General features: G+C 48.5%; 1 protein-coding gene across 2 annotated transcripts in view; it reads right to left on the reverse strand.

Annotated features, from left to right (window-relative positions):
- The window catches only part of NAA40 (N-alpha-acetyltransferase 40, NatD catalytic subunit), a 29,641-nt gene extending 7,403 nt beyond the window's left edge, over positions 1 to 22,238 (reverse strand). The window contains exons 1-8 of one of the 2 annotated variants that reach the window (XM_074957896.1): positions 22,101 to 22,238; positions 15,730 to 15,825; positions 7,378 to 7,430; positions 6,045 to 6,140; positions 4,490 to 4,648; positions 3,136 to 3,219; positions 357 to 434; positions 167 to 210 (exon numbers count right to left, since the gene is read on the reverse strand). In XM_074957896.1, the coding sequence (XP_074813997.1) occupies positions 189 to 210; positions 357 to 434; positions 3,136 to 3,219; positions 4,490 to 4,648; positions 6,045 to 6,140; positions 7,378 to 7,430; positions 15,730 to 15,825; positions 22,101 to 22,106 (594 nt within the window). In that variant the 5' untranslated portion in view covers positions 22,107 to 22,238 and the 3' untranslated portion in view covers positions 167 to 188. Of the gene's footprint in view, positions 1 to 166; positions 211 to 356; positions 435 to 3,135; positions 3,220 to 4,489; positions 4,649 to 6,044; positions 6,141 to 7,377; positions 7,431 to 15,729; positions 15,826 to 22,100 lie in introns of those variants that run through there. The other variant, XM_074957895.1, reaches the window with a different exon arrangement.
- Between the last annotated feature and the right edge of the window lie 3,174 nt (positions 22,239 to 25,412).

Here is a 25,412-nt window from a genome sequence, read left to right on the forward strand (position 1 = left end):
TCACTTGAGGTGGACGGTATCTTGCAAGAAAGGCTGCTAGTAAGCAAGGGAAGCAGAGAGACTTGAAAACCCACCTCTCTATGCTGCCTTTAAGTAGAGAGCAGATGGCCAGGTCCTCGTGCACCCGTCCTTATCACCACCACCCATTCCCATCCATCCTAGTCTACTGTCCCCACGGCCTCTCCCCTTTAGCGTAACGTTGCCATAGCACTGAAAGACAGTTGTGTGAACAACGTGTTACAAACGGAAATGACGGAGCAGTCAGTGTACTACCATATTAAATAAATAACAGGCTGCCCCCCACCTGCCTCCCCGCATGGAGAGCAGGAAAGCAAGAGTTAGGGTAAGTTCCTTACTGTAACGCTTCTCTGAAGAATTGATAGGCCCCATGATTGTGTTTAAATACTGTTAGCATGACTTTCTTCATCTGTGTGCTGAAAGGCAAGAGAGAGGCCCAGCAGTCAGCGTCAAAGGAATAATACAAAAGGAATTGAAGGAATACTGACACCTAATGATCCTGGGGGAAGCCACGAGACTCCGGGGAGCCGCTCGGCCCCCTACAGGGAGCTCAGGGCACAGTCCATCTGAGAGCGGGGAGCCGGGTGGGCACAGCTGACCTGGGAGTGAGGAGCCAAGTGGACGCAGCCCAGCTGGGAGCCCAGGCAGCAACTGGGCTGTGGGAGCTGTGACCTGGGGGGCAGCATGGCTCTGAGCAGGGCGGGCGCAGCCTGGTTGGGAGCAGAGGCCCACGGGTCAGCCCGGCTCTAACTGGAGCCCTCCACCCACCCCGGGGTGACAGCCCAGCTTTCTTGTCAATTTCATGGCTCCATGCTGGAGCCCTGAAGTTGACAAGAATGAGAGCCAACAGCTGATATAAGTAACGCAGCATCTACACAGATGTTGCATCACCCTAACTACACCTACATAAGTCATATGCTTCTCTTGGAGGTGGAGTTACTATGTCAGTGTAGTAGGGCACTTACATCAGCAGCAATAAGGCTGTAGTGTGTACACTGACATAATTAGATTGATGTAAGCTGCCTTACATCAACCTAATGCTGTAGTGTAGACCAAGTCTTAGTCACTTTCAATCTTGTTTGTCTGTCAGTGCCACTTCCAGGTTCCCAGCACTCGGCACCATTCCGTTGAGTTCAGATTGGGATTCAAATGCTGAAAAGCACATTTCAGGGCCTGACTCTATACACACTTATATGCATGCTGAACTTTACAGGTGCAAGTTCTCCTGTTGACTTCAACAGGACAACTCAAAGACAAGACATGCCTAAGGCATGGTCTACACTTAAAAGTTTTACTAATATAACTGTCTGTTATGTTCACCATTCAAGTATAAGAAGAGAGAGCCAAAACTGCAACATTCACATTTTATTCCTTCTTTCACATACACTGTTCTTTCTCATCAAGCACTTCTTGAAAGTAGTCGACGTTCCTATGCATAATCATAGGGGAGCGCACCATCTGGAGGAGCTATTTATCATAACAGGCTGGGGTGTGATTTTCACCATGATACCAGTACAACCCCTAATGCGGATGCAGTTATAGCCGTATAAAGGTGTCTTAAACCGATATGGCTTTTTACCTTGCTCAGACAGGAATAGCTGTACTGGTATAAGCCCTTTTAAACCAATGTAACTGCATCCACACTAGGAGGGTTGTACCACTTTAACTACATTGGTATAGTGAAAGCAGTACAACTTGTGCAGATAGCCAAGGCCTTATGTGTTTGCAGGACATGGGCCTCAGACTACAAATGTTATTTATACAGATGCACACACTATGACAACACACAATTTGTTCATTGACTCTTTTTTCCTACTATTTGATTTCACAAAATTTTTAACAATGAGGGTGATTAACTTTGGAACACTTTACCAAGGGAAGTGGTGGATTCTCCATCTCCTGATGGATTCAAGATTAGCTGCCTTTCTTGAAGATGCTTTAGTCAAACAAGTTATTGGGCTCAACGCAGGGGTAACTGATTGAAATGCTCCAGCCTGTGCTATACAGCAGGTCAGATTAGATAATCTAATGGTCCCTTCTGGCCTTGAAATCTATCAAAAAGTTTTATTCATAGATTCAAAGAAATTAAAATCCAAATTTTAGTTCAAGCTAACCAGAACTGACCCTTTGGACATGTGCCATTTGAAGCATGGCCGTATTAAAGATGTGATATTTCCTTATGTTTAGCAACTCTGACTCCAAAGAGACAGAGAGCACTTGGTGGGGTAAAAGTTTTCTTTTACTATTTTATGCTCCTGTGGGCCCTGAAAGAGGGGGCCTAGCTGTGGGAGAAGAATTAGAGTCTATGTTTGCTGATGCATCTTCCATCAAATTGTTAGCGACAGTCCAATTGCAGAATGCTTATCACTTGTGAGGACGTGGAAATTGCAGAGGACCCAGCTTGACTGTCAGATCCCACAGTCAGGTTACTATAGTGGCAGTATGGGGGGGCGGGGGGGATCTCTCATCAACTGAGAAATTCTGATCAGGAGTCAGACAGACAGACACACTATGAGCTCAGCGATCCCTGGGGAAAAAACACATACTGTGGAAAAAAAAGTTACAGGACAGCAACCCTGTAAGTTTAGGGGTGAGTATGTGAGAAGACGGTTGTCCAATAGTCTTTGCTTTTCCACAGTGTACTAGTTGCTTTTACTGTGTGATGTTATGATTATATAGAGTAATAGAGTTTAAGCCACATCTAGCCTGACCTCCTGTATAGCACAGGCCAGAGAATTTCACCAGTTATCCCTGTATTGAGCAAAATATCTTGTTTGACTAAAGCATCTTCCAGAAAGGCAGCCAGTCTGGATTTGCAGACATCAAGAGAGAGAATCCACCACTTCCCTTAGGAGTTTGTTCCAATGGTTAATCACTTTCACTATTTAGCAATTGGTGGCTTATTTCTAACTAGAATGTGTCTGGCTATAATTTCCAACTATTGGTTCTTGTTCTGCCTTTCTCCACTAGGTTAAAGGAACCTTTGGTACTTCAAAAGCTCCCCTTGATCTTCTTTTCGATAAACTAAACAAATTGATTCACACTTTAAACTGAAGGCTATGAAACTGACAATTATTTCAAAACAGACTTTACATGCCATGTAGAACTGCAACTCACCTGTTTGCCATGAGCTGCAGAATCTGTATGAGGAACTTGCCAAGACCTTTCCTTCTGACTTTGCTTTCCAACTGCACTTCATAGCTGGGAGGAAAGTGGGAGGGGAGAGGAAACGAATACCTTACAACATGAAGTTTCAAGATCTTATACGTGCAACATCCTGAAATCCATGCAGCCAGAAAATTTGCAGGCATCACACAAGGGCTTACACACACCCATGATATACTTGTATTGCTCAACTTCTTCATGTCTTTATTCTGCAGACACTAGCAGATGCAAAACACCACAACTTGCCTCAACACACAGAAAAAATTCCCCATTTAATTCAGGATCCAGTTCACAATTACCCTCAGTGGACTCATTCCAGTCAATCTCTGAACCCCAGTCCCACCATTGTTGGGGTGAGACCCTTGTGTATAAGAGAGACCAGCCTTTCCGTAACTCTCTGCTTCATTGACTCTTCATCTCATTAAGTATCTCAGCCAGAAGTTTCTCTCTAATGTTAAACCAGCCTTGCAGCCCACCATGCAGCAAGCAGGCATCAGCCATGTTCTATAGAGGAGTGTTTGAGGCACACAGAGGGGAAGGTCAGCAAATCAGTAGCAAAGACAGGATTAGAACTCAGATTAGAACACAACACCCAGTCCTGTGTCTAAATCCAGTGATACTCAGACCTCAGTGGTTCAGGAGCCAAATTAGCAATCAACATTACCCAAAAGAGCCACAGTAGTGTGAATTCATTGTTTCATTTACTATAGTGTTATAGATCCATATTTAAACAGTATGATGGAGGGACTATTTAGGTTTTTATATACATATATATATAATTTTCAAAGTAAAATGACTGAGCAAGTATTATTTTATCAACTACAATTGATTAATAACACAGTAAAAGCCTCCTGATTGGTTAATAACTTAGATTGATAAATTATTAAATCACACAGTGTTTTAATATCATGTGTTTCACGAGCCTCAGTCTGACTATCACTGGTCTAAGCCCTAAATCACACTGCTTGAGGGGGCAAAAGCAATAGAGAACCATTCCCTGGCCAGCAACATCACCCTTTCCTCTTAGGAAAGAGCTTGACATGACAATTATGGCCTATAGATGAGGGTGAATCCAAGAGAGGCACATTCTGCTCATGGAGCAAACAAAGGAATGCAGCAAAGGGGTGGCAGTGTAATCTAGTTGACAGGGGACTGGACTGGAATTCAGGTAGACAGAGATCTACTTCTGGCTCTGCCACTGACATGCTGTGTCCAAACACTTCCCTACTCTCTCTCTGTTTAGGAGAGATGGGCAGAAGGCAACGCTTATTCCTCAAACAAAGGGAGCAGGTACTAGGACACATACCAGTACAGGACTTCGTCCCCACACTCCACGTCAAACCGGAAGTGCGAGAACGCCACGGGGACAGAGCTATCTTCCCAAGCAATCAGGTACCAAGCTCTGTCATCTGTCATCTCTTCTCGCTTCTCCCGGTCTTTCCAACCCCACTCACTCTGCTCATACCTGCAGGGAGGGAGAAGAGGAACAAGGGCAGCTCAATGCTCCTTCTGCAGAAAGCATGATGGTCCCAGCACTCTGATCCCCTTGCTTCCTGCATACACTGTTCTCAGGATTTCTACTGCTGGTCCCTTCCATTTATAGAGATCCAGATGAGAAAATTCATAGGCCAGAAGAACCATTATGATAATCTAGGGCACATCTAGACAAATGCTTACTGCAAGACAAGTTGGGGTGTAAATATACAGCACTCCAGAGGGCCACAACCTAAATGTCCGGGTGGACCCTGCTACTGCACACTAAAAAGTTTCCAAGCGCACTTTGACCTGCTGCTGTTTCAAACTGAATTATGCAAAGCGCATTAGGGAACTTTTAGTGTACAGCAGCATGGTCCATATGGACAGTTAAGGTGCAGCATTCTGGAGTGCTATAGATTTACACCCCAGCTTGCCTTGTTCATCTAGGCATGCCCCTAGCCAGACTTCTTGCATAATAAAGGGCAGAGAATCTCACCCATGGATTCACATATCCAGCAAAGTTGAGAATGTGTCATTTTTAGTAAGAGACGTGTGATCTTGATTTGAAGACTCCAACTGATGGAGAATCCACAGTATCCCTAAGTAATTTGTTTTGATGGTTAATCACCCTCCCTGTTAAAAATCTGCACCTTATTTCTATCCTGGTTTTGTCTAGCTTCAGTTCCCAGACACTGGATCTCATTCTGCCATTGTCAACTGGATTCAAGGGCCCTTTTCTATCTGCTCTCCCTGTAGGTATTTTTAGACAGTGATCAAAAATGAGGAGATACTTTCGCCATATCCCTGTCATTGGGGGTCCCAGTATTCCCTACAGATTCAGCAATACTCTGGGGCTAGGTAGTATTCTGGTTCAACCTAAAGTACAGAACCCACAGCAGGATTTTGATAGATCCACAGGTTTTAAAGGCCAGAAGGGAGCATTAGATCATCTAGTATGCCATCCAGTATAACACAGGTCAGAGAATAAAATTTGCTTTAGAATCATAGAAATGTAGGACTGGAACAGACCTTGATAGGTCATCTAGTCCAGTCAGAACTCTGTCTAGAATGAAAGAGGGGACACATTCCCCCATGCAAGGCTGATCACATTAACTATCCCTAGCAGCACAATACTCCAAGCACAGCCTGTGAGACCTGTGGCTATTCTACAATGGCCGGGGAAACCATCTGCCAGGACGTGTGCATTCTGGAAGGGGGCAGCACTTCCTCACAATATCCCCAGCACCTGGTGCACGGTTCTCATTGGTAGCCTTGCAGTTGCGGGAGGTTTTACTTCCTGGCAGCCACAGATACTGGAGTCCTCAGAAATCATGTAGCACCAACTTGCCCCAAGGACAGGGTCCCCCACTCTGGCCTGGACTTACAGAGTTTGCATATTTGTTTTGGTTAGTTCGAAAGCCCAGTCGACTGTAGCCTGGTTCATGCCCGACACCCTCTTACACTCGATGGAGACGTTTAAACTGTGAAAAGAGAGATGGGAAAGCAGCACTTAGCACCAGGCAAGCCATGCACCAAGATACCCAAGCAATTTCAGCTTGCTTTTAAGCTGGCTGGTCAGATTGTACCAGGGACCTCCACAGCTCAAAGCACGGGCTGTTACAGCTTGAGCTAAACAACCAAAGCTCCCTAGCTAGGCCTGTAGCAAACTCCTCTCCTGCGCAGATCAGGCACACAGAAGGATCTGTCATACACGCTCACCAGTGGGTCACACTTACTGTGCAGAGAAGCCTAGTCAGCCACAGATGATGAAGAGGGGATTTGTATTCTGACCTCAGCACTTACGTGCAAGCAAAAGAGGTTTCTGTTGAATTTATGTATCTAAAACACTCAGCACTGTACTATCCCGGCACCAGGAATTCAGCCTAGCATTATGGGTATGAAGAAAAGATAGACAAAGGCTAGCCTTGTGCTGGGACTCAGGAGACTGCAGGTCAATTGTCAGCTCTGTGGCAGACTCCCTGTGAGACCTTGGGCAAGTCACTGAACCTCTCTGGGCCTCAGTTCTTCCAGCCGTAACATGGGGAGAATAATCTTTCCTTTGGCTATTTAGATTGGAAACCCTTTGGGGTAGGGATTGTCTCTGATGAGGCCCATGCAGTGCTCAGCACAGTGCTGACCCGACCCTTCAGCTGTGGCCTTTTGCGGATAACACACTACTAGTATTTAAAGTCCCAACACTTCCGCTGCCCAGTTGAATCTACTTCTCCCCACAACTGAAACCAAGTTCTCTCTCTCGCTCTATGCTGAAACCTCATCTTTCAGAGAAAATAAGGGGCATTAGCAGACAGGACAAATACTTAGTATTAATATTTTACTTCACAACCCGTCCTAGCATCAACACCGGCTTTATCTTCCTCTCACTACCTCAAAGTTGCTCAACAAGCTTTATTTTTATTAGCTACATTATGGATTTAAAACACACCCACACACACCCTGCAACTGGGATGGGGGAACGTTGTGCCAGGTGCTGCACAGGTCCATGGTGAGAGAGCCTCTGCCCTGAAGAACTCACAGTATAAAAAAGCAAAGTGTGGGAGGGAAAACTGACGCATGGAGAGACGAAGGGACTTTCCTGAGGTCAGACAACAGGCTAGTAACAGAGTTGGGATTAAAGTTCAGGTGTCCTGGGTCCCAGTGCATTGCCCTAGCCACTGGACCACAGTGTTGTGAAGGACTAAGTAAGGAGCATTTGCTCACCCATTCCTGTCGTATTTCTTGAACACTGGGAAGGCTTCTAAGGGGTCTCCAAGCTACAGGGGAAAAAAAGAGAAATCACACCCTAGAAAATGAGATGTTAATGCACATGAAGCGGTCAAACTACAGTGATGTTGGGTGAATAGAGGGTGTCCGCCTCCGCTCATGATTCTCCTCCTTTCATAGCTTTAAGACTCTGTTTTTACCTTGCTTCCTGAAGCGCTCTGGAGAAGGATCGCTAGCCCCCTTGTCTATATAACGAGGCACAGATGCCTTGGAGGGGGAAGAGGGGAGGAGCTTTCAGCTGTTTAGAAAAAACAAGAGAGGAGCTTTGTTCTTTCAATAGGTCTATCTATGTTCAATAACAACAGCTGAGCTGCCCCAGCACCTGAGAAGCGTTATTGTGCACCCCACATGAACACTCCAACAAACCATATTCCTTAACCCTCGCTTATTTCAAAAGCAGTCAGACTGGCTGATCAGACCACAATTACAAAAGGAGCTCCCTTCCCGTGACAGGGGAAAGCTGGGGTATTAGAGTAGTAGAGTAGGCTGCAGAAAGTCGGAAGGAGCGGGTATTTCGCACAGATTGTTTGGATTCTCTTTATGCACGGCAATCAGAGATGAATGAGTGAGGGGTCAGCACCATGGCAAGGAGCAGAGCAGTAGCTTATTCTGCAGCTAGAACAGTAACTCATGGGCTGACTTTACAGGGTGCAACTTGTTTTCTAGACCATTAGCTGAGTTTAAAAGCCAAGTTGGAAAGCATTTCTGAGAACCGAGGGCACCATAGTACAGGCACAGGTCAGGCAGTCAGCAAGTGGCATATGGCACATCTTGGTCTCCTTCTTTGCTTGCAGAACACTAGTGTGTCTCACAGCCACATTCATGTTAGAGACACAGCATTCCCCCTCACTACGTGCTACAGTAACTACTGCTGCTCTTGCACATTAGCTTCCTTGTTGTCTTTGACTACATTCTTCATGATGGCTTAATTGCTTGGTTCCATAGACAGCCTTACTGGAGGCTGGACTCTATCATTCTACTGTCAAAACCAAGTATAAACAAGAAAAATCCACTGTCTTTCTATATCTCTTATTTAAGGCCTGGTCTACACCTAAAAATTGGATCGACCTAACTACATCGTTCAGGACTGGGAAAACTTTCATGCCTCGTGGGACATAGTTAGGTAGACCTAACCCATGCTGTAGAAATGGCTAAATCGACAGAATAATTCATAGAATACCAGGCTTGGAAGGGACCTCAGGAGGTCATCTAGTCCAACCCCCTGCTCAAAGCAGGACCAATCCCCATCTAAATCATCCCAGCCAGGGCTTTGTCAAGCCTGACCTTAAAAACCTGTAAGGAAGATTCCACCACCTCCCTTGGTAACGCATTCCAGTGCTTCACCACGCTCCTAGTGAAAAAGTTTTTCCTAATATCCAACCTAAACCTCCCCCAATGCAACTTGAGACCATTACTCCTCGTTCTGTCATCTGGTACCACTGAGAACAGTCTAGATCCATCCTCTTTGGAACCCCCTTTCAGGTAGTTGAAAGTAGCTATCAAATCCCCCCTCATTCTTCTCTTCTGCAGACTAAATAATCCCAGTTCCCTCAGCCTCTCCTCATAAGGCATGTACTCCAGCCCCCTAATCATTTTTGTTGCCCTCCACTGGACTCTTTCCAATTTTTCCACATCCTTCATGTAGTGTGGGGCCCAAAACTGGACACAGTGCTCCAGATGAGACCTCACCGATGCCGAATAGAGGGGAACGATCATGTCCCTCGATCTGCTGGCAATGCTCCTACTTATACAGCCCGAAATGCCATTAGCCTTCTTGGCAACAAGGGCACACTGTTGACTCATATCCAGCTTCTCGTCCACTGTAACCCCTACATCAGGGGTGGGCAAACTTTTTGGGCCGAGGGCCACATCTGGGTGGGGAAATTGTATGCAGGGCTGGGGCGGGGGTTGGGGTGCGGGAGGGAGTGCGGTGTGCAGGAATGGGCTCAGGACAAGGGATTGGGGCAAAGGAGGGGTGTATGAGGGGGCTCAGGGAAGGGGGTTGGGATGCAGGAGGGGTGTGGAGTGCAGGAGGGAGCTCAGAGCAGGGGTTGGGGTGCAGGAGGGGTGCAGCAGGGACCTCAGGGCAGGGAGCTGGGGTGCAGCAGGGACCTCAGGGCAGGGAGCTGGGGTGCAGCAGGGACCTCAGGGCAGGGAGCTGGGGTGCAGGAGAGGTGCGAGGTGCAAACAGGAGGCTCAAGGCAGGGAGTTGGGGGGCGGGGTGCAGGAGGGGTTTGGGCTCCAGCCCGGCGCCACTTACCTAAAGCAGCTCCGGGGTGGCAGCAGCACATACCGGGGCCAGGGCAGGTTCCCTGCATGCCTACCCTGGCCCCACGCTGCACCACTCTGGGAAGCGGCCATCACCATGTCCCTTGGTTCCCCGTTCCCGGCCAATGGGAGCTGCAGGGGACGGTGCCTGGAGGCAAGGGCAACGCACGGAGCCCTCTGCCCACCCTGGGTCGCAGGGACGTGGTGCCGGCCGCTTCTGAGAGCGGCACTGGGCCTGCGGCACCACAGAGGCAATCAGCCAGGCCATAGTTTGCCCACCCCGTCCTAGGTCCTTTTCTGCAAAACTGCTGCCTAGCCACTCAGTCCCTAGTCTGCAGCAGTGCATGGCACTCTTCCGTCCTAAGTGCAGGACTCTGCACTTGTCCCTGTTGAACCTCATCAGATTTCTTTTGGCCCAATCCTCTAATTTGTCTAGGGCCCTCTGTATCCTATCCCTACCCTCCAGCGTATCTACCTCTCCTCCCAGTTTAGTGTCATCTGCAAACTTGCTGAGGGTGCAATCCACACCATCCTCCAGATCATTAATGAAGGTATTGAACAAAACTGGCCCCAGGACCGACCCTTGGGGCACTCCGCTTGATACCGGCTGCCAACTAGACATGGAGCCATTGATCACTACCCATTGAGCCCGACACTCTAGCCAACTTTCTATCCACCTTATAGTCCATTCATCCAGCCCATGTCTTTTTAACTTGCTGGCAAGAATATGTGGGAGACAGTGTCAAAAGCTTTGCTAAAGTCAAGGAATAACATGTCCACTGCTTTCCCCTCATCCACAGAGCCAGTTATCTCGTCACAGCAGGCAATTAGATTAGTCAGGCATGACTTGCCCTTGATGAATCCATGCTGACTGTTCCTGATCACTTTCCTCTCCTCTAAGTGCTTCAAAATTGATTCCTTGAGGACCTGCTCCATGATTTTTCCAGGGACTGAGGTGAGGCTGACTGGCCTGTAGTTCCCCGGATCCTCCTCCTTCCCTTTTTTAAAGATGGGCACTACATTAGCCTTTTTCCAGTCATCTGGGACGTCCCCCGATCGCCATGAGTTTTCAAAGATAATGGCTAATGGCTATGCACTCACATCCGCCAATTCCTTTAGCACTCTCGGATGCAGTGCATCTGGCCCCATGGATTTGTGCTCATTCAGCTTTTCTAAATAGTTCTGAACCACTTCTTTCTCCACAGAAAATGGTCACCTCCTCCCCATACTGTGCTGCGCAGTGCAGTAGTCTGGGAGCTGACCTTGTTCGTGAAGACAGAGGCAAAAAAAGCATTGAGTACATTAGCTTTTTCCACATCCTCTGTCACTAGGTTTTCTCCCCCATTTAGTAAGGGGCCTGCACTTTCCTTTACCTTCCTCTTGTTGCTAACATACCTGAAGAAACCCTTCTTGTTACTCTTAACATCCCTTGCTAGCTGCAACTCCAAGTGTGATTTGGCCTTCCTGATTTCACTCCTGCATGCCTGAGCAATATTTTTATACTCCTCCCGGTCATTTGTCCCATCTTCCACTTCTTGTAAGCTTCTTTTTTGTGTTTAAGATCAGCAAGGATTTCACTGTTAAGCCAAGCTGGTCGCCTTCCATCAACCAAACTCTTCCATCAACCAAGCTATTGCCTCTTGGAGAGGTGGATTAACTAAACTGATGGGAAAAACCCCTTCTGTTGATGTAGGAAGAGTCTACGCTACAGCGGCATAGCTGTAGCTGTACTGCTGAAGTGTAGACATATCCTTAGGAACTTACATGGTGCCCATTACCATAGTATCTGGGTACCTCACAATCTGTAATATATTTATCGTCACAACACCCATCAGGCAGGGCAGTGTTACCTTCATTTTACAGGTGGTGAAACCGAGGAATAGAGTAATTTACCTGAAGTCTCAGAGGAAGCCTGCAACATAGTAGGGAATTGAACAAATTTCCTATATCCCTGGCTAACAGCATAACCACTAGACCAGCGGTCTCCAACCTTTTTACGCCCAAGATCACTTTTTCAATTTAAGGGCAACCCAGGATCTACCCAGCCCCTTCCCCAAAGCCCTGCCCCACTCACTCCATTCCTGTCCCCCTCTCCATCATTCGCTCTCCCCCACCCTCACTCACTTTCACTGGGCTGGGGTAGGGGTTCAGGAGGGGGTGCGGGCTCTGGGCTGGGGCCGAGAGGTTTGGAGTGTGGGAGGGAGCTCTGGGCTGAGCCTGGGGCAGGGGGTTGAGGAGGAGGGGGTGAGGAGTGAAAGCTCTGGGAGGGCGTTTGGGTGCAGGAGGAGCTCCGGACTAGGGAAGAGTGTTGGGATGCAGGAGGGGGTACAGGGTGCTGGCTCTGGGAAGGGGGGGTCAGGGCTGGGGCAGTGTTGGGGTACAGGAGGGGGTGGGGTGCTGGCTTTGGGAGAGGGTCAGGGCTGGGGCTTGGGGTGCAGGAGGGGGTTTGGGGTGCTGGCTCCAGGAGAGGTCTCAGGGCTGGGGTGCGGCTTCCCGCTGGGCAGAATTTACCTCTGGTGGCTCCTGGTTGGTGGTGCAGTGTGGCTGCCGCTAAGGCAGGCTCCCTGCCTACCCCGGCCCCACGCTACTCCTGGAAGGGGCCAATGCACCAGGGGTCCCAGGGGGTGGGCGCGGGCACCACCTGACTCCACTTGCTGGCTATCTTTGCAAGCACCACCCCCTGCAGCTCCCATTGGCTACAGCTCCCCGTTCCTGGCCAATGGGAGCTGCGGGGGCGGTGCTTGCAGGCAGGAGCAGCACATGGAGGGAGACCCCGTCCCTCTGCCCCCAGGAACATGCTGGCCTCTTCTCTTCCAGGAGCGGCGTGGGGCCGTGGCAGGCAGGGAGCCTGTCTTAGCAGCAGCCCTGCTGTGCCGCCAAAGATTGCGATCGACTGGGAGATCCTCTAGGATCAAAACAGAACAAAAAATAGTGCATCTACCTGAAACTAAAGGAGAATTCAGGGTAGGCAGATAGGCAATTACACTGACAGCCATCTCTGTAAGACACAAGATAGAAGGACTGTAATCACCCTTCTGTGTTTCATTTAACACTGATCTGTGAAAATATACACTGAGGCATACTTGTTTAAATGGCTGTATACTTCAAGCAATGGAAAAGGGGATTCTGCCTATAAGTGGGACTGTAAAAAGGAACATTAGTAACTACTTATGGTATGTCTACATTGCACTCAGAGGTGTGACTGCAGCATGTATAGACATACCCAAGCCAGCATTAATCTAGCTAGTTCTGGTACCAACAGTGAGGCCATAGCAGAATGGACTTTAGTGCAGGACAGCTGGCCGAGTGCATAGCCAGGAGCCCAGGAGGGCTTGTACACCCCACATTGAAGCTTGTGTTGTCATGACTTCACTGCTATTGGTACCTGCGTTAGCTAACTCAGATGAGCCTACACACGCTGCGATCACACACACCAACTGCACTATGGACATAGTCTAAGTTCAAGCGTGCTACATGATATGCTGACAGTTTCCTGAAAAATAATGCCAGATACATAGGGGTTCTCATCCCTGTTCATGACCTGTGTTGACAGCTGGATTTCTCTGGGACAATGTGGCTTAAAAAGCGCATAGAGCACTCCTGGTCGTGGGAGTTCAGCTGAGGAATGAGTGTCCATAGGAGATTAAAAAGTGTGATCTGCAGTCTGACCACTTTCAGGGATCCTCCTCCAAGAAAAAGCACGTTTGATCTTCTCCATAACTGGCACTGTAAAGGGGTTCTTTACTCACTGCTGGGGTGTCTCCTTGTGGCTGCATCTGGAGAATGGAACTCCCTGGTCTGATACCTCCCTGGTCTCATACTCCCACCATCTATCTTTCATGCTGTGTCCCCTCTCACACTCCAGGATTTGGGGTACTCTCGCTCTTCATGATTCAGGGTGTTCTCTCTTTGTGGCTTGGCCCTTCGGCCAGGTCACTATGTGGTTTCCCCCTTCTGGGGCATCAAAGTCTCTCCATATGAAATGTCTCAGGCAGTCTTCCAATTCACTGCCCAGACTGTGCCACTTCTCCAGTGGCTGGTAGGGGAACCGAGGCCCACCCACTAGTCTGGGCTCTAGCTCAGGGACGCTCGACTCAGTGGCCAAGGTCTGCACTGTCCCAAACCTGACTGCTGTTTCCCGGAGCCTTTTCCTACTCCCCCTCTATCAGGCTTCCTTCTCCACCACCTTTCTGGTTAAGTCCTTTCCTCAGGGACAGAATCCCAGGGCTTCTACTCTCCCCATGGATTTTCTCCTTTTCCTTCTCTAAGACCAGAGAATGACTGCAGGCTCCCACACCACAGTCTCCTTCTGCCCTCACTGGCCTTATACCAGCTCTGCCTGCTCCCTGGGCTCCATCCTCAATCAGGGATTGCCTATCAAGACTAATCCTCCTTCAGGAGTGGCCTATCACATTAATTGGCTCCTTCTGAGCCTTGTTAACCCTTTCCAGGCTAGTCTGGGGTGAACCAAATCACTGGCAGGAGGAAAATTAAGATACATAAATGTCTTTCTGTGGTAGGTGTCCCCCACATCACCATAGTATTTGAGTGCTTCACAATCTTTCATACATTTATCTTCACAACTCCCCTCTACTATTATCCCCATTTTACAAATGGGCAATGGAAGCATAGAGACTAAAGCTATGTCTATATTGCGCACCTTATAATGGTGAGGTTGTGCAACTGCAGCCGTGCCATTGTAAGGTGCGCTGTGTAGCCACTCCTTTTCGCTGGGAGAGAGCTCTCCCAGTAACAAAATAGAACCACCTCCAACGAGGGGCGGTAGCTTTGTTGCCATGAGCGTGGCTCCCGCCGACGAAGTGCTGTCCACATCGGTGCTTTTTGTTGTTAAAACTTTTGTTGTCCAGGGGGTGTTTTTTCACATCGCTGACTGACAAAAGTTTTAATGATGAAAGTATCAGTGTAGACAAAGCCAAAGTGACTTGCTCAAGATCACAAGCAGGGACTTGAACCCTGATCTCCCAGGTTATTTTCCTGACCCCTAGACCAGGGGTAGTCAATTATTTTTTGTCAAAGTCCATATTTCTTGGTCAAGATATAGTCAAGGTCCAGACTCCAGAGAAATATTTTTCACAGCACAATGACGGTAATGATAATAGTAAGTAAACACAAAGATTTTGCAGTCCATTCAAGTGTCTCCCGGTCCAGATTTGGCCCGCAGGCTGCCTATTGACTGCCCCTGCCCTAGACCATCTTTCCTCTCCTCCTTCTTTGGTTAAGGAGAGAAGAGCAGAAGACTCCATGAAGTCCGATAGGCACCTCACCCTACAGATTTAATTTACCATTGGAAGTGCATAGATATGGCAATGAGAGCTATAGAAAACTACTAGAGAGCAACTGGATAGAATGTAGGAGTGGCACAGTGTATTCTCTTCCATAAAAACGCTCAGATAGAATACTTTTCATCCATAGATATCAAAACGCTTTACAAAGATCAGTATCATCACCCCCATTTTACAGAGGGAGAAACTGAGGCACAGAGCTTGGACACAACTTGCCCAAGGTCACACAGCATGCCAGTGGCCAAGCTGTGCCCAAGTTTCCCAAGTGCCAGTGCTCTATCTACTAGACAACACTGCCTCTCCCCCCTGCATAACTCCACAAGGACCCCTCACTCCTGATGTGTAGGGACCCTCTGTAGAAAGGTGGCATTTCAATCTCCAGTCTTTCAATGCCTAGTCTCTGAGAAAACTGCCAACACTGGTGTCAGCGTTGATGGCGGCTTTTGTAACAGGGATCCATCAACTCATTTCACACGTATCATGGAACGGCCACCAGACTGTAGCGACTTTTAGGACACAACAAGCTGGAGGTGTAAAGCTCCTCATCCCCGAATATTAATCCTCTGAGCTATTCAATTGCCCAAACATATGTGGGAGATTGGGTTTCTACCATCAGTCTCTGTGTACCCCATTAAACATCTCAGGGCCAGCTAGTCCTCATATCATGAGAGGGTGGAGTTAACGCTTGTTTGAGGGGAGAAGCAGAGGAGACACTTACTTTATTGGCTGCTTCTACCTTAGCACAAACAGCATCCATGGCAGCCCGTTCCTCCAGTCGCTTCTGTTTCTTCTCCTTGGCTTTACTTGACTTTCTCTGAAATAGAATGATTCAGGGTTACAGCAGGACAACCCTCACCTTGTCTTGAACTCAAGGGCACTACCTATAATGGGCACAAAACTGAGGGGTGGTGGCAATCTTCCAGTCTGGCCCAAAGGAACTACGTATCTCAGCATGCAATGGTCCAAGAGTCATTTGCTTTGATCAAGATAGACTAGCGCACTTGGAGATCTGTAGTCTCCACAGGGCATTAAAGGACAGCTGCACGCAATACTGCAGAACGAAGCCCAGTGGCTGCTGTCTGCCCATCCCTACGTCATGCCAAGTTTCATGACTGAAACAGATCAGATATTGTTCAGCAATACCGTTCTAGTTACTGCAACACAGACCACAGAAATTCAGACTTGGGACTTTAAAAAGCCATTTTATAGCTGCTTCCAATGAAAACTGTTTTATACCACAGTGGGTTATTGGGGTTTTTTTTGGTTGAACTATCAATGCAAATATTTTATATTAGTTTTATTTTAAAATACTGCCCACAAATGGTTGAGCAGAAACACTCTTTTCACTAACAGAGACCCACAGGCATGAAAAACCATAATCTAAGGATCAGATTCATGAAACACAACCAGTTTGATTTTAGGAATTTATCAAATAATTCCACCCTGTATCCCCAAACCAAAAGAAATTACTTGTTTACTCTAAAAAGAAAAGGAGTACTTGTGGCACCTTAGAGACTGACAAATTTATTTGAGCATAAGCTTTTGTGAGCTACAACTCATTTCACTGAATGCATCCGATGAAGTGAGCTGTAGTTCACGAAAGCTTATGCTCAAATAAATTTGTTAGTCTCTAAGGTGCCACAAGTACTCCTTTTCTTTTGCGAATACAGACTAACATGGCTGCTACTCTGAAACTTGTTTTCTCTAATGTAACTCATTTAGACTTCATTCATATCCATGTTTAAAGTTTTCCTTTTTTTTAAATTAAAAACTACTATCTTTTAATATTTATGAAACATGTGCCAGGCACTGCTGGAGACTTTCAGGGACAGCACTACATTGGGATAAGATTTGGGAAATGCCACTCTTTAAAGGGAAGCCCTGCACACACCTCTACAGAAGCATATTTACTGAATAGATTTTCAGTACAAGACGAGAAAGGCAAACAATGACATCTGGCGGAAGATGAGCTATGCAATTAGCACAGCTGTTGCTGTACAGTCTGTTGGATTTGTGGTTGCTTCACAGCCTCGGAATTGCTGCACATGCAGCCCTGCATCCTGGCCAGCATTTGCTTTGGAGCTGATCATCCAGATGAAGAAACTGCTTTATGAGACATGAAACACTTGTTCCCCATAGCACTGGTGATTTGTAGAGCAGATCAATACTGGGAATCTAACTGAGGTCACCACTTAGGGATCACAATAGTAATTTTACTCTGCTCCACTACTCACCCTACTGCAATCATGCTTGAAAATGCTGCCATAAGTCATTTGTTTTCTGCAGTGCTGAAAGTTTAGCTGGGTCTGCAAGTCACTAAATACTGGTGAGTGTGAGCCAGTACTATGCTTAACCTTAATGCTCACATAAAAAAATAAACCACCCAAGTTCAAATCAGGACACCAGTTCTCTTGACATGTGGCTGGCAAACATGTTCAGTCTGCACATGAACCAAGGGGAAGTGAGGCAGGAAAGCTGCCAGGCAGCAAGCTACATAAACACATGGCAGCAGAGCGTCTCGTGAACCTTCTTTGCACAGACCAGACTGAAAGTTGCTTTCCTGAAATTGCTTGTTTAACCCAAAACCCTGACGTTGAGAAAATTCCTACTCCCTTGCATGCACAACTTTATATGCTGCCTGACACCAGAGAAAGCAGATATGGGTACTTTCCTTGGGGATGCGGAAAAAGACTTTGATTGGGATGAGCTCCCTTTCACCCATGATTGATTCAAAACTCCTCCCACTGAAGTGAGAGCATGGGCTCATGGCAGATTCATGTCCTGATTAGCAAACTTCAGCACTTATTTCACTTAACAGCTATCCATTCTGACTGGGGCCAGTTGGGGCAAGATTGTCAGTAGTTTAAAAGATCATTATGGCAAGAGGTAAGTTCACCCTTAACTATCCCTTATTTTAGTACTGAAGTTACACTAGACTGCACTATAACTTGCATTCTCCACTCTCTCATTTGGAGATAATCCGTATTCTAATGCAGAGAGGTAACTTTTAAAGCTGTGTGTCTGTGAGAGAGAGAAAGTGCAGTTTGGCATAGTCAATCTTCTGTCTGTTCCCAGAATACGGATAGCAGCAGGCAAGCTTCCCACATGGTTTCCAGCCATCATGGTACTAGGAGAAAGAGGGAAATGGCTTAATTAATCTTCAGCCTCTCAGCAAAGAGGCCAAGCGCCAATGTCGGAGGTTGTTTCTATAATGTGAACATTTGCTCACTGGGGACCAGACTGAGATCAGCAAATAATTACACAGGGGCCACCAAAAGGCCATCGGATGGGAATGACTTTTAGTTGCTCCTGACCCAGGGCCAGATGGGAATTGATGACCTAGAAGTAAGACTCATTTCCAATCTCCTGAGCCATCCAGTTAGTGGAGCACAAGGGAGAGATTTCCCTTTGGCCAGCCATAAATGCTTATTGGGACAAAACACAGGAAAAATAAACACCTGTCTGACACTAAAGAAAAGCAGGGTGGTGCCAAAAAACACATGGCACCAATTGCGGAGGAAATAGCTCATCCATGGAAGTATTCAACTCCAGTGTGATCTACCACAGCTTCAGGAAGACCTAGGACAAGCTTTGACGAGCAAAATCCAGCTTCAATGTTACACAGATGGTTTGGGCCAGCTAGAATCCTGTCTGTTGCTGGACCAGATTAAGGTCACACATCAGTATCATGTATCTAGCAGTAGCCACTATCTGATGCTTCCAGAAGGCATCAAGCATAATTACACAAGGCATCTATGCAATACTTGAACTTGAAGTGATCTAAACGAGGAAGCAACACTGCACTGCTCTTTGAATCATGTCACCTAGAAATCAGGGATCTGCAAGCAAAGTCTTACCTCAATTTTTGATACTTCGCAGATAGGAACATCTACAGCAGGGATGATGCACTATGACTGAAAACCCTGCAAATGCTGAAGTGGTCTAAACTCACAGGATAGTGCTTGGGGTGGGTGCTGGAGTTAACCTAGCTTGTTTCTTCAAGAATTACCTATATTTAAAACCTTAAACTTTCCCGAAGTTGCTTCTACAATCAGCCCTGCTGTTGAAGTTAATTGGCGTTCTGCTAAGTTAGCTATAGTCAGAACCAAACATACATCTTGAACACAATTTTAGAATAAAGATTGAATACCTTTTCACCTCAGAAACCATTTACCACTCAGAGGAGTTATTTATTTGGAGAGGTGGGGAAGGAAGAGACACTACCACACTTCAAAAATGCAGCCAAAAGAAAAACAAACTGCCCAGGATTTTCTGTTTAAGCACCTCCTCTTCTCCCCTCCCAAACCCAGGGATAGAACCCCACAGTCCTGACTCCCAGCCCCACTGTCCTAACACACTGCATCCTACACCTCTTCCAAAACTGGGAATAGAAACCAGGCATCCTGACTGCCTGCTTTAACTCATGGGCCACACTTCTCCTAGAGCTAGAAATACAACTCAGTAGTCAGACCTGACTCCATGCCATGCTCTAGCATTTAGAACTCACATGAAAAATTAGTCAACATGGCTCACATGCAGAAGCCTCTTCTTCGAATTAAATAACTCAGCAGTCTATTTTTAAGACAGCCACACCACTATAACAACTAGAGGCCAATGAAAATAAAGACTCCAATGGGCTTCATAAAGTGTATTTTGAGGGGTTTCAATTGCTGAGAGTTGGGGGATGTATGTGTTTTTAAATAGACTCTGGGTCCCAATGTACAACTAGGTGCAGGGAGAGAGTCAGAATTTAAAATGCTGAACAGATTCCTTGGTTATAGCACCAAAAACCACATCTCCTCATGGGACCAACACCCACAAAAGTCCTCATTCCACCACAGATGTTGAAGCATGAGCCTCTCACCTAAAATAGAGCTATCTTCACCATACATGTGGTTGCGTCCCCGGGAGAGAAAAATCAAAGCATTTCAGTTCAGGAGTATCTGGAGCAAACTGTTTCTGAGAGCTTGCTGTCGGGGCTATGTTACCTGAGCTAATATGTTATTCCCCTTCAGTACTGCACTTCTGAAGTGGACAGCGAGCAGAAAGAACTACATTATCTGGTTTTAAATAAAGAGACTGATGCGCTAAAACTTTACACCTGGACCTCATTCAAACACAAAAACTTGATGCCACTTTTGAGGCAGAATATACAAGAGCAACCTGACAAGGAAAGGTATTCTTAAAGCACAGAAATCCAATAATAAATTAACTGGTATTTTTTGAGCTTGCTCCAAAAAAATATCCTCCCATCTGCATTAATATTTTTAGACTCAGTGTAACCCTCTCCATTAGGGTTGTGATTTTTTTTTTTTTTTTTTTTTTTTTTTTTACAGGTACAAGTGCAGAGTGGACACAATTATACTGCAACAAATGTGCCTTATACCAGTATAGCTTATTTCCCTTCCCATATGGCAACACTCTCTACCGTAGAAACATGTTTGTATTGGTCTAATTACATCCACAATAAGGGGTTGTACTGCTTTAATATACCGGTACAGTTAAAGTGGCATAATGTGAGTGCAGACAAATCTTTAGTAGCAGATCTGAAGAGAATTTGTTGTGGCTCACAATACTTTGCATTTCTTTAGCCCATTTCAATAGTGGCATTCAAAGCACTTTCCAACTCCTCACTGCTGTGAAGTAGGAATTTTCCTCATTACACAGATGGGGAAACTAAGGCACACGGAGGAGAAGCGATAGGACTCAATATCACACAGCAAGTAACTAGTTCTTGGTTTCCCTTCTATTCTAACCACTAGACCCAGCTCCCATCCCAGAGCTGCAAATAGGATCCACTCTAACCATCTCAACACCACTCTCCTCCAAGAGCTAGAACCCAGCAGTCCACACACCCAGCACACACCCTTAGACGTCATGCCATCCATTGAGAGAACTGACATTAGTGCAGTGTAGCCAGGATCTCTCACACATTTACTGATAGATGTTCTTTAGATTGTATGTTCATCATATGTACAGCCCAGGCATGTGTGCATGCATGCGTGCACACACAAACACACTATGGCCACCTTGTACTTTGGGGTAGGTTCGGTGTTTGGGAGCAGGGCTTGAATATGATGATAAATTGGAGGGAAGAATTACAACCCCCAGAACCCTTTACAGAGAGGTAAATGCACAGTCCATGGCCTCCTCCCATCAGAGGGGAATCCAGACCCCCACTCCATGACCTCCTCCCATCCTCAAGGGGGATGTAGATCATCACCCCCTCCCTTCTATGTCTCTTCACACCTGTTCACCATTTATCCACAACTTCCCCCTTATCCCACTGAGGCCCTCTCCCTGTCCCCACAGCTCCCCGCAAGGTCTCCCCATTTGCATGGAACTGCCCAGCTCCCACTTCACTGATCTCCCATCTCTGGTCCCTAGATCTGCAGACTCTGCAACTTTCTGCTCTCCCCGCACATTGACCTCCCCTCCCCAGATCCCCTCCATGGACCATGCCCAGTTCCTCCCTCAGGTCTTCCACCCATGTTGACCCCCTCCAGGTCCTACCTTCTCTCCCTAGACTACCTTAATGGACTCATCCCAGCTCCCCCATCCCAAAAACCCAACCTACCTTCTCCCTGTCCCCGACTCCGCCCAGTCACACTCCAACCTCTTCTCTGGACCCCTCAATTACCCCCTCACAGACCCGCCTCCAGCTCCCACCTCACAGGACCCCCCCCCATGGCCTCCCAACTCCCCCCTCAGACTCCTCCATGGACCTATCCCAGCCACTTCTCCAGACCTTCCCCCAGCCCCTTCTCACCAGCCTCCCCCCACATGCACCCCCATGGACACTCCGTCATGTGTGCTCCCCCAGAGACACCCTCCCCCTTCATGATCCGCCAATTCCTCCATCCCTGGTTCCGCAACGACCCCCCTCAGTGACACCCCATAGGCTTCCCTCACACCCTCCATGGACCCCCAACCCCCTCACAACCCCTCCATGGTTATTCCCCCCAGGACCACCTGCACCTTTCCTTCCTCACAGAACCCTCATGGATCCCCAGGCCTGATCCCAGGCCTCTCCCCTCCCTCTCCGGCCTGGTCCCTCCGCCGGGGCTGGGGGACCCTGACCTCACTCACCCCCATGGCGGCGACAAGCGGGACCCCACCGACTCCTCACAAATCCGCGGGAGGGGGGACCCACCGGGGGGAGGGGGCGAAGGGGGATCAGAAAACGGTCGGTAGGCACACACTACGCCTGCGTGGGGCCCGCGGACGGAGACGGAAGGGGCAAGGGGGCAGTGAGGAATGCTCTGCGCAGGCGCGGAGCCAAGGGACTACAGGGAAAGGGAGGGACATGTTGCGCAAGAGCGGAACCGCGCAGAACTCGCCCGCGCGCGAGGGAGAGATTCCTGCGCATGCGCAAAAGCGGGGAGGAGGGTGGCTTAACGGTCGAGCCCGCGCCCAACGGTCGGCGCGAGGACAGCGATCCTCTGATTGGCTAGTGGCCGTCGCGTGAGAGCCCAGCACCCCGATCAGTGGGGTCGCCAAGAGAGACCGCTCCCTCTGCCTAAGCCCCCCCCCCGGCCATGTCCCCACCCTATGGGGTGAATGAACCCTCCACTCTGTCCCCCATCCTATATTTGCTCCCTCCCCAATATCTCCCCTCCCTGTGCTGCCTCCTTGTAACCCCTGACCTCGCCCCAACTCCCCCACATCCTGCCCCTCCCTGCACCCCCTGACCCCGACTGAACACCCCCTGTGCTCTGACAGGACATCCCCGCCCCCCCTCTCTGTGCCCTGCCCAATGCCCCCATGTCTCCTGGCCCACCAGTGCTCCTACATCCCTGCCCCATGCCCCTGACCCTGATCCAGTTCTCCCCGCATGCTTTGATCCAAACCAAATACTCCCCACACTCCTGATGCTGATGCCCCCTGCCCCTCCTTGTATCCCAACCCAACAGTCCTTATAACTGAGACCCAATGCCCCGTTGACCCCAGCCCAACATCTGCTGCTCCTGCTCCCTGTGCCCCTTGACTCCAACCCAACACTTCCTGTGGCCCCAGACCCAATGTCCCCAAGACCCTGACACAATGCCCCTTTGACTCCTTCCTATGACACCTCACCCCAAACCAATGCCCCTGGCCCCATCTCAACACCCTTTCCCTACACCCCCCCCCACTCCTACTATGTCCAATGCTATTCAACATTTCCATCAATTACCTGGAACAAGTAAATATAAAACCACTACTGATAACACTTGCAAATGACGCAAAGATTGTTGAAGTAGTATGATGAGTGGAACGAGGAGGACAGTCCTATACAGCAATCTGGATTGCTTGGTAAGCTGGGACCCTTCCAACAAAATGTATTTTAATACAGCCAAATGCAAAGTTATACATCTAGGAAAAAGTAATGCAGGCCATCCCTACTGAGCAGGGGACTGTATCCTGGAAAGCAGTGACTTTGAAAATGATGTAGGGGGTCACAGTGGACAAACAACTCAACATGAGCTCTCAGTCTGATGCTGGAGTAAAAAAAGGGCCAATAGGATGCAATCCTTGGATGTATAAAACGGGAGTAGTAAGCAGGAGGAGGGAGATGGTTTTACCTCTATATACAGCATTGGTGACATTGGAGTATTACATCTAGTTTGGGGGTCAAATTTTTAAAAGGATGTTGAAAAATTGGAGAGGGTGCTGAAAAGAACCACAAAAATGATTCAAAGTCTGGAGAAAATGCTATATAGGGGAGATTTATGGAGCTCAATCTATTTAGCTTCTCAAAAAGAAGATTGAGAGGTAACTTGAATACAGTGTATAAGCACCTTCAGGAAGAGAATATCCCAGGTATTAAAGGGCTCTTTAGGCTAGTGAAGAAAAGCAGAGTAAGAACCAATGTCTGGAATTTAAAGTTAGACACATTCCAATTAGAAATAAGGCACCAATGTTTCACAGTGGGGATGGGTGAGGAGGGCAAACTCCTGAGGGCAGTGGGGGATTCTCCATCGTCTGATGTCTCCAAATCCAGACTGGCTGTCTTTCTGGAAGATGCTTTAGTCAACAACAAATTATTGGGTTCAGTACAGGGGTAACTTGATGAAATTTAATGTTCTGTTATGTACAGGAAGTCAGACTAATGTTCCCTTCTGGGTTAAAACTATGAATCTATGAATCCTCATGCCCCGTCCCTGGATCTCCTCTCCCAACCTGATGCCCCCCCCCGATGCCCCCATTTCCCCTCCTTATGCCCCCAGCAACCCATGCCTCCTTTCTATGCCCCTTTCCCAAAGCCCCATGTCCCTTTCTGACCACCTGAGGCCCCCTTCTGCAAACCTAACATCCCCATGCCCCTCGCCATGCTCCCTCTCTGCACATCATGCCCTCACTTCCTAAATGCATCTCTTACACCCCCTTTGTATGTGCCCCCTTATGCCCGCTGTCCCCCATCCATATGCCCTCATGCTCCCTCCATATTTTACCACCTCATCCCTATGCCGCTCATCCCCTTCTACTTTGCCTCCTTATGTCCCTGCCCATAGGCAAGCTGGAAAAGGGGATGAGAGTGGAGTGTGTATGATGAAGGGGTAAGGGGAGTGTGTAGTGTGAGGAGAGGTAAAGGGGAGGGTACCTGGAGGGAAGGAGAAGCAGGGGAGAGGAGGGCACATAGGTGCAGGAACAAGGGATGCAGGGGGTGCTGCAGCACCCCCAGGTTTTGCATGGGGTCCCAACTGCCGGCCAGCTGCCGACCCCGCACCCAGGGACTCCGCTGCTAGTCTCGGCTGCCAGCCCCAGGTCCTGGCTGCTGCCCCCGTGCCCAGGGGCTCTGCTGCTGGCCCTGGTCCCGGCTCCTGGCCCTGCGCCTGGGGACTCCGCTGCCAGCCCCACACACAGGGTTCTAGCTGCTGGCCCTGCACATGGGGTCCTGGCTACCGGTCCCGTGCCCAGGACTCTGCTCCTGGCCCCGCACCCAGGGTCCAGGCTGCCAGCTCCGCAGCTGGGGCTCCACTCCTGGCCTTGGCCCTGGCCCAGGGCTCCACACCCGCCCCCGGCCCAGGGCTCCACATCCTCCCCCAGCTGTGGCCCCCACCTCGGCCCCCTTACCCTATCCAAGGCCCCTCCTCCTGAAGCCACAGCCCTGCTCCCGGCCCCAGCTGTAGGGGGTGGTGAGAGGTGCAGACAGGCAAGGGGCAGTGCACCCCCACTCTAAAAACTGTTTAAGCACCACTGGGAGGGCAGGCGGGAATGGGAGGGGAGGGCATAGGGGAAGAGGGAAGTGGGAGGTGGGTAGAAGGAGAAGGCACAGGGAGAAAAGAGGGGACCAGGAAAGTGGGTGGGAGAGAGGAGGGAAGACAGGGAGGGGTTGTAAAGGAGGGTGATGGATAAAGCAGGGAGGTTGTAGAGGAGGGCAGGAGATGAACTGGGGAGTGGGCCTACCTGATGATGGGCTGA

This window comes from Natator depressus, chromosome 7 (assembly GCF_965152275.1).
Source record: "Natator depressus isolate rNatDep1 chromosome 7, rNatDep2.hap1, whole genome shotgun sequence".
NCBI classification, from domain to species: Eukaryota; Metazoa; Chordata; order Testudines; family Cheloniidae; genus Natator; species Natator depressus.